Here is a 10,000-nt window from a genome sequence, read left to right on the forward strand (position 1 = left end):
CAAAAAGTCTGTTTACCAGAGGATTGGGTTATTCCTATAAACCTCCCTACTGCCGACTGTCATGAGACCTGCTTTGTTCATTTGTAACTAATTTCCTGTTTCCAACCTCTGGTCCTTGGGATCAATTAGAAACAAAAGTTTTGTTCAAGGATGTACAGATGTCGACCAAGGTGCAAGTGGTAGCAGTCAATACTTGATTTCTTTACTTTTCAAAATTTGTCTGTGTGCTAGCTACTTTTCTTTTTTTCTTTTGTTCTGTAGAGCACCATTTGAATTGGAATGGTTTTGCATAAGATGTTCATCAAAATGTTTGTCACAATCTGTGGTAATTTTGCTCATCATTACGGACAGCCTAAGACCAAAGTGAAGGAGTTGATTTGTGAAAGATATTATTTTCTTCGTGTTTATGATTCAAACTTGACTGGGGGCAGAAAAATTACAAACATATGCCCTTTGGACTATGTTGAAATAAATGAGCAGAGTTTATAATGTTAAAAGCCCAAAATCCATGTCATCCAAATGAGGCTTATAACAGCATAATTCACACCGGGGTTAAATGTGGGTTAAAAGTACCTTGGAATTAATGGGAATAAAGTTAATGGTGGTTCAGAATTTGCCTACAAAATTTATTGTTAAATCCCGTTTACTGAATCTCTGATGTATTTTGTTTATTTTCTTTCTCCAACTCAGGTCCCTGTTGGGCTGGATGAGATGAGATCCCTATGTAGTGGTCGTCATGGCAACTTGTGACTCTCCCCCTATGGTGTCGTCACGGCAGCAGGAACATGGTGGCCAGAGGCTGGATACTGCTGCTGAGGACAACTCCATTGTCGCCATGGAGACCAGTGTCACCAACACCAACAACAACCAATCGTCACCTGCCGCCATTGGAGAGCCGGAGAATGGCCTTGGAGAGCCCATTGTGAGCCCACTGAGGTCCCCTATTACCCCCACCACTGTCAGTGCAACCACCGACCCTGTTACTGAACAGAGTCGGAGAGAAAGCTTTACTACCGGTAACAAAGGGAGTGTTACCGGAACTTTACCAGGAGGAGGAGGAGCAGCTTTGGGTTCGGACTGTTCTGCCCCTGCCACATCCCCAGTGGCACCGGCAAAGGAGATCCCCTGCAACGAATGTTCTAGTTCCTTCTCCAGTTTACAAAAATACATGGAGCATCACTGCCCCAACGCCCGCCTGCCTACCGCTGGAGGTCATGAGGAGAGTGAGGAGGTAGAAGGGATGATTGGGGAGGAGAGTGAAGATGAAGGTGACCATGCGGTGGGTGCTGCAGAAGGGGGGGGAATGAACAGTGAGATGGAGATGGAAGAGGATAGTGATGTGGAGAACCTGTGCGGTGAGATCATCTACCAGCCCGATGGCTCTGCCTTCATCCTGGAGGACTCCAAAGAGCAGCGTGGCAACATGGGGGGGCTCTCTGGGTCTCTCCAATTCAGGGGCCTGCTGTCCCCCCAGACCTTCCCCAATGCCCAGGCCAACACTGGTCACAGTGGCCATGGGGGGGAGAGGTTGGAGCAGCCCGCTGCACCCATGTCCTTCTACCCCCAGATCATCAACACCTTCCACATCGCCTCATCCCTTGGGAGTAATTCCCTAGCGGTCGACCACCCCTCCTTCCCAAATACCTCAGCTGGAGGGCTGGCGGGCGCTGGTCCTGTGTTGCACACTTTCCGTGTCTATGACCTCCGCCACAAGAATGACAAAGACTATCTGACGGCGGATGGTGCAGCCAAAAACTCCTGTGTGTCCAAAGATGTCCCCAACAATGTGGACTTGTCCAAGTTTGAGGGCTGCGTGGCCGATGGACGGCGGAAGCCTGTGCTGATGTGTTTCCTGTGCAAGCTGTCTTTTGGCTACAGCCGTTCCTTCGTGACACATGCTGTCCATGACCACCGTATGACCCTGAATGAGCAGGAGCAGAAGCTGTTGAGCAACAAGCACGTCTCTGCTATCATCCAGGGCATCGGCAAGGACAAAGAACCTCTTATAAGCTTTCTGGAACCAAAAAAACCCCAAAACTCTGTGCTACCCCACTTTCCCTCACCTGCCAACTTCCTAGGGCCAGACACAGGGCTCCGCGGCTTGTGGAATGCTTTCCACAGTAGTGGGGAGAATGCAGATTCCCTTCAGGCAGGTTTTGCCTTCTTGAAGGGCAGTGCCAGCAGCTCCTCTACTGACCAAACCCCCAGAACCAAAACCATGCCAAAGGCTGAGACCAACCCAAACCTCGGGGGAGGGGCTGGTGCCCAGAGAACCCCCAGCGGGCGTTCTGCTGCTGCTGCCACTGGTGGCAACCTGGAAGGTCGGAACTCTGATAGTGACTGCAAAGGCCACGTTAGGGACACATGCACTTTGCAACCCAATGGGCCGGACCTGAGCCAGTACCCGCCCATCAAGCGGGAGCCCGGTACAGTGGGAGGAGAGAGTCCAGAGCAGGATGAAGATGCTTATTCCAGTGGAGGTGGAGTAGAAATGGAGGCAGATGAGGAGGAGGAGCAGGCCATGACCATGGCGATGACAGGCCAGCGGGCCAACAGCACCAGTAGCAAAGATTTCCCTCTCTTAAACCAAAGTATTTCCCCCCTTTCCAACAGTGTGCTAAAGTTGAACAGTGACAGCAAAGGCCCTGCATCCACCTCCTCTTCCTCCCTGCCAGTGTGTGAGAAGCTGGAGATGGAGAAGAGCCGCCTGTCCACTGCCCTGGTAGCTGCCAGAGAGCGGGAGAGCAGCAATGATTCAACCAGTGAAGGCCTGGTAGGACGGGATGGGTTATCGCCATCCTCCAACCCCTTTGACATGATGATGTTGCGCAGAGATGACGAGAGTCCTGGGCCTCTACATCAACACACAGGAAATGCTAGTACGCCCGGAACTCCAGGAACTCCTGGCACCCCTGGTCCAGGTGAAGGATCCCCAGGTAGTGGGGTCGAGTGCCCCAAGTGTGACACGGTCCTGGGATCCTCACGGTCTCTGGGGGGGCATATGACGATGATGCATTCACGTAACTCCTGCAAGACGCTGAAGTGTCCCAAGTGTAACTGGCACTACAAATACCAGCAGACACTGGACGCTCATATGAAAGAGAAACATCCAGAGTCTGGTGGATCATGTGCATACTGCCGCACAGGACAGCCTCATCCTCGTTTAGCCAGAGGCGAAAGCTATACCTGTGGATACAAGCCTTTCCGCTGTGAGGTCTGTCCATTTTTTTTTTCATGTCCATGGATTTCCATTATCTCTGTTTTTTTTGTATCTTTTTGAAATTTTCAAATTAAGATAATGCACATGTGATCTTTGTTTTTGGGTGTGGGTTTCATGAGCAGTATTTTATATTTGATTTAACCAAAAAAGGTCGCTGAGTTTAGTAGAAATAAACTAATAGAAAATATACCACCATTACCACCATACCATAATCCTGGCAACACTGATATTGTAATTTGCTTTTGAAGCAAATTTTGAGGCACAAGCAGCTGGCCAGTTATGAAACCTCTATAGCAATTGAGCTTTACGGAAAGAGGTAGTTAAATGCGTTTGTCTCTTTCTATTCAACAACGCCTATTGCAGCTTTAAAAGTGAATGTAATTATTTCAAAACATCTACAAAAATAATTAATTGAATGCCAAAGTATGCATCAGTTACCAACTAGTCTTTGATATAGATGCATTTAATGTTTATCATGCATCATTATTATTCATTCTAAATACGAATTATTGTCTTTTAGGTGTGCAACTACTCAACCACCACCAAAGGCAACCTTAGCATCCACATGCAGTCGGACAAGCATCTGAACAACGTACAAACACTCCAGAATGGTGGCAGTGAGGTACAGTACAACCACAACCACAACCATGCCAACCCTGTGCCCAGTGCCAGCCTTGGTGGAGGCTGCGGTGCTCCCTCACCATCCAAGCCCAAACAGAAGCCGACTTGGCGCTGTGAGGTAATGAAACAAACAGAGTATCATTGTAACTCTGTGGTAGTAGCAACATACCAATTTGCTTGTTGCACTGTGTGCACAATGAGCCAGTTATTTCCCTGTGCGTCACTGTGTCTATTATTTTTTTTTTGCCACATCATCTGACCTTTGGTACAAAATAGAATTTCTCATATATTCTAGCATTATCTCCAAGTATTGTAAAATCCATTAGAAATGTAGCATCATGACTGCAATACTAAAATTCTTGGATGGCCTTCAATGCTGCTGCTGTCATCGACAATGCCCATTTTACACATTATACAGCTGTAACTGATACACATTATAATTCATTATAATTTAATTTGAAGTGTAAAACAATAGTTTTGATAATAATCAAACCAGTCTGATAGCCTATTATATAATTTCTTTGCCACTCTGCTTCCATCAGGTTTGTGACTACGAGACCAACGTGGCACGGAACTTGCGAATCCACATGACCAGCGAGAAGCACATGCACAACATGATGCTGCTGCAGCAGAACATGAAGCAGATCCAACACAGCCTCCACCTGGGCCTGGCCCCGGCCGAGGCAGAGCTTTACCAGTACTACCTGGCTCAGAACATGGGTCTCGCAGGTGTAAAACTGGAGAGCCCAGCCGGCAGCAGCGGTCCAGACGCCCAGATGATGATCAACCCGTTTCAGCTAGATCCTGCAACCGCAGCTGCTCTTGGATCTGGTTTAGGTGAGTGATACAAGATTTAAAAACTAAAATGCAGCCATGCCTGATACATTTGACACAATAGTCAATCAAAAAGCAGAAAAAAGGGATTTCTGCTGAGGGTGTGACAAAGCACTAAGTATTTCCCTTCTTAATATTTTTGCCCTGGAGCCCCTTTAGTTTTCTTGGGCTCATTTTTCACTCGGCCAGTTTTATCCGTTTAATCTCATATATCTGATGCGATCTTGGTATTGTTTTTTATCTCTGTGTTTCCTTTGTTGCTCTTCATTTTTCTCCATGCCCTCTCACCTTCTCTTTTTCGGCTCCCCTTCTTTTTGCCTCAGCCCCCTTCCCTCGCTCTCCTCTCTTTCTCTTTCCCTCTTATCTCTGCTCTCATATTGTCCCTCTGTCATTGTCTCCTTTCTTTGACCCCTCTCACTGATTAAAAAATGATTATGAGATGCCACATGAGAATTATTCTTAATCTTTCATTTGTAATTTTCTTAAATAAGCTTAATCCCCCCCATACACACACCACACCACCTTTGCTCACCCTGGAGAGAACACACATGTACACACACATATATATATATACATACACACACACACACACACACACACACACACACACACTCACACACAGCAGGAAGCGGATTCCCGTCAGAGTGAGAGAGATTTAACAATGACCCTGCAGTGTTACACACCCACTCCCTCCTCTAGTGTGGAGGTCACAGCCCAGCTAGCAGATGTACTCACAGTGAATTACACTGATAACACACAGCTCCCCATCGTGATCGCAGCTGTACATGGGTGCACGGTGTGAGCAGGATATGTGTATATATATTCTAATGCTAGCATACAAATGCATGCATAGATTAGAAATAGTGTATTTGCATGGACATGCTAAATTGTAAATTTACACATTCTACATTTCTACTCACATTTTACAACCACATTAAGGTAAACTTGTTTTTAAAATATGCACCTATGAAAAATACCCAAACACAGTTTTAGGAATTCACTAATTAGATTTTTTTTTTTTTTTACTGTAAACAAAAAGTCAGATGTTGTGTCATTTTTAAATCGTCGACATCCTGTGGCGATATTATCTGAATAAAGACGTGACAAGCTTTAGGAGCACGCATAGAGCGACAATGAAGGGATCAAACGAAAGAGTTAATTACTTTTGTATGAATGGCAGATCGGTTTTTATTTTGTCCGAGGGTGGGTGGGCAGAAGAAAAAGACACCGCGTGTAATGCATTGATCAGCTTTTCAAATCTGTGTGTGGATGTGAAAAAAGCCTGGAGCCCTAAAACCGTTGTCCCACCATTGCTGAGAGCAGTAATTAAAGCTACCTGATGAGCGAGTTAGCAAGTTGAAAAGGATGATTGTAATTGATCCTGATTCAATCCTATTAAGGTTTTTTATAGACAAGACTTTGTAAGGAGCCCTAGTCCTCTGTGAGGCTTTATTTTATCAAATCCTTTTGTGTGAGAGAGGCCTGCATAGCAGACTCACTTCTCTTTCCACACTTAATTTAATTTAATAAAAAAGAGTCTTTTCTCTTTCTCTCTGTCCCGTATCACTGCAAATGCATGCCAGCCTTTCATTTTCACCAGAGCTTTGTCTTTCTGTCATACCTCTTTGTTTTTATGTGCCATTCCTCCTGCTGAGTGTGCTGCTCCTTTTCAATCCGAAATGTTATCTTTCTGTGTTTCCATGTATGTAATCCTTTTTGAAGTTCTGCCTTTTACACTTCAATTTCTATTTCCCTTCTCCAGTATAACCTGTGTTTTCACTCATTTTCTTTATAGTGAATAGTGACCTATCAGCGGAGTTGCGTCTTGCCAGTGGTCAACTGATGGCAGACGACCTGTCCATGGTGTCCCCGGGTGGAATGGGGGGTATGTCCTCATCAGACCCCTCCCTCTCCTCCCTGTCGCCACCCATCAACGATCCCTCGCTGCGCCTCTACCAGTGCGCTGTGTGCAACTGCTACTCCACAGACAACCTGGAGGCTCTCAGCGCCCACGTCAACGCCGAGCGCTCTCTGCCCGAAGAGGAGTGGCGCTGCGTGGTGGGCGATGTCTACCAGTGCAAGCTCTGCAGCTACAACACTCAGCTTAAAGCCAACTTTCAGCTGCACTGCAAGACAGACAAGCACATGCAGAAGCACCAGCTGGTGGCCCACATCAAGGAAGGAGGCAAGGCCAACCAGTGGAGATTAAAGTGCGTGGCCATTGGCAACCCTGTGCACCTCAAATGCAACGCCTGTGACTACTACAGCAACAGCGTGGATAAACTGAGGCTACATGCCACCAACCAGAGGCATGAGTCTGCCATCCGCCTCTACAAGGTAAAAAAAAAACCCGCTGTTTACCCACTTGGTATCCTGCGAAAAAAGATAAATCCCAACAATAAAACAACATTGCCAACGCTTGAGGCAGAAAATGCACATCTAAAAAATATTTGAAAAAGAGAAAAAAATGTATTTGATGAGTCACTTTTTTTGCAGGACATTTTATTGTATAACATACAACTATAATAGCTTTCTTACCAGTATACATTAAACAGGATTAGCGTTCAGCTTCAGAAAAAGCCCACATATCTCTGTTTAAAAATAATTTAACTGCAGCATCACACAGATATAAAGTTCCCATGAGAACGGAATGACAGAGATGGAAAAGGTCAGTGTGAGAGTACCGAGGATGATTTCCATCCGACATGGGTGCGTTTCCTGCTTGTGACCAGCTGGCACTACTGTTTCTGTTAATTATACACAAGTCATGCTTTATCAGCGAGTTTAGAATATTTCAAAGTTTTGATTATCTTCAGCTGTTTTTTCAGCTCATTTTTCCAGCTCTTAATAATTCAAAAATGTGTTTACATGTACAGCCGAGTTAGCAACACAGTCTACTGGACAACAGTACAATGGAAGTACTCAGGTACTCTAGATATACGTGATGCACATATACACATTAATAACTTTGAAACTATACAAAACCTTCTTTTAATGCAGAATATTTTTTCTTTAATTATTGTAAAAAGTAAGGCTATATATGTGTTAATGAAAATACAAATAGGTGTATCTTGAATACGTTTCATTAATGAAACCAGAAACACATACTGTTTGGTAGCATTATCTCTCTCCTGTTCTTTAGGCTATTAGGAGAACCTTTTTTGCTTTGGCTTATTTAATCACGATCTGCCGTCGTGTTGCCACACAAGTTGCCCATCAGAGCGCTAAACTAATACAGGGAATCTGTTACTTAACTAATTAAACTCTTCACACTCGGAGCAATAAATAGTTCCTGCAAAGAAATTCCAACATGCCCGATATTTGGCATCTTTCTCTGCTCCTATATATTTAAGGTGATTTAGTCTGTCAGACGTCTCCTTCAGCTTAATAGGATGCTGTTACATTTCCAAGGCCTTGACCTACAAGACAGGATCAAGTGCATTACATTAATGAGGATTTCTTTACTACTCTATGCAACATTTGGCAACGGGAGGTGTTTATGTGTGTATGTGCACGTGTTTGTGTCTGTTGGACCTTACATGGGGAGACATTAAGAAGATTTAGAAAACACGTTTTGTTTTAAATAGAATCCAAATTTACTATTTTGTTTTTACAGTGATTTACCCACTTTGATACTTTAATGATTAGATCTCATCACAGTTATTTACTCTTATTTAGAAAAAAGGAGTTCTTATGTTTCAGTAACTGTATTTGACAAAAACTTGATACATGAAATGCAAAAGTTGTATGATTTCAATTTGCAACATTACATTTATAAAGGAGTATTCCTCAACTGACCTTTTTTTTTTTTCTTTTTTTTTTTTTTTTAGGAATGTCGTGCCTGTATTGCTCAGTAATCTTTAAGGAATTACTTGTATTTGAAAATCTGTGACTGATTCTTACTTACAGTTTTAAGGCTTAACTGGATTAAGCACATTGGCTGTCTTAGCGTTATTTAAAACAGTCCTAGTGGACTGCAACAGGATGTAGTTATTGACACAGGATTGTCCAACAGTCTGGCAGAGGCTGAACTTGGCATGGGATGAGTTGGAGATGTCTCTGCTCGAGGGGAATTTATAAATTCTTAACAAACACACTGCTTACACACTGCCCTACATTAGCTTAGGTCCTGACCTATAGGATCAGATTGATTAGTTGACTCAAATCAGGATCTCCTCACTATCAGCAGAACACTTTGGCATATGTGCCTCTCGCTTTGTGTACATGTGTGCACAAGCATACAAGAGTGTTGACCAACTTTTGGCTGCTGTTTCAGTTGATTAAATATGAGGCAATAAGCAGATAGGTTACCAAGGATACACTAAACATTGGCAACCATTTAATCATGTAAAAATTATATTTCTATCAGTTGTGATTAAATGTAGAAACACAAGAAGCACTATCAACAGCACAGAAATGTAACCAAGAGGCTTGTCTGAACTCATTCCTAATTTGTTCTCATTTCACTTTCCAAGAAAGTAAAGTTAACCATGGGAGTATCCTTTTAGGCTCACGCACACATAGCAGTTTAGCCAAGGCAAGTGAGGGTCATCCCAATGCCCCCTCACTGCACCCATACACCCCTGTACCTCATCTACCCACCCACCTACCCCACAGGCCTCAACAAATCTGTTCCACAGATGACGATTTTTAATGCCTCTGGCAGAAATTCCACTATTTTACCCTTGGACATGTGGTGGTAAAGCAGAGGGAGAGAGAGGGAGAGAAAGCCGAGGCAGAGCAGAGAGAGAGCTGCAGAGGAAAAAAAAAATCATTTCTTTATTTGACCAGAAAAACACCTCTCCTTTTATGTATTGGCAGAGGTGAAAAGCACATGGGGATAGAGGTAGCTTGGCCGGGCGCATAAAAGAGTGTTGACGACTTTACCATCTGTTTTTTTGGAAACACAGAATATCTTTATGGCATGGGAAACCATTTGAAGATACAAACAAAAAGCATATTCAGGAGATTTTATGGCTGCTTTGTAGCAGCAATGGAGTACTTCTAAGGGGAATTGAGAGTTTGAAAGAGGGTTTTTTTTTTTTTTTTTTCCAGACTTTGAAACAGCAAGAAGGAAATGACATTAGCAGCACATGGACATCAAGTCATCTGGTGTCCAGGGCACAGCAGGTGGCGCAGGAAGTCGCAGGCCTTACATGGAAAAAGCGGAGGTCTACACCTCGCTGCCTATTGGGCAGGAAATTTAGGAGATCTAATTGGTCCTGGTGTGTTTTTTTAATGAGAACGCTACCACTAAGTATCTCTCATAATACAGAATTTATTAGTATCTGGAGAGTGTGTAGCAGCTCACTTTAGTGGTATTAT

The 10,000-nt window shown here is 43.9% G+C and overlaps 1 protein-coding gene across 1 annotated transcript in view; it reads left to right on the forward strand.

Moving 5' to 3' along the window:
• zfhx4 (zinc finger homeobox 4) overlaps window positions 1-10,000 on the forward strand; it is an 88,191-nt gene that overhangs the window by 24,850 nt on the left and 53,341 nt on the right. The window contains 4 exon segments of the mRNA XM_069151544.1: window positions 691-3,214; window positions 3,741-3,959; window positions 4,384-4,678; window positions 6,471-7,012. Coding sequence (XP_069007645.1) covers window positions 737-3,214; window positions 3,741-3,959; window positions 4,384-4,678; window positions 6,471-7,012 — 3,534 coding nt within the window. The 5' untranslated portion in view covers window positions 691-736.

Source organism: Embiotoca jacksoni, unplaced genomic scaffold (assembly GCF_022577435.1).
Source record: "Embiotoca jacksoni isolate LCO1_2020_lvr unplaced genomic scaffold, fEmbJac1.0.p SCAF_17, whole genome shotgun sequence".
Taxonomy (NCBI): Eukaryota; Metazoa; Chordata; class Actinopteri; family Embiotocidae; genus Embiotoca; species Embiotoca jacksoni.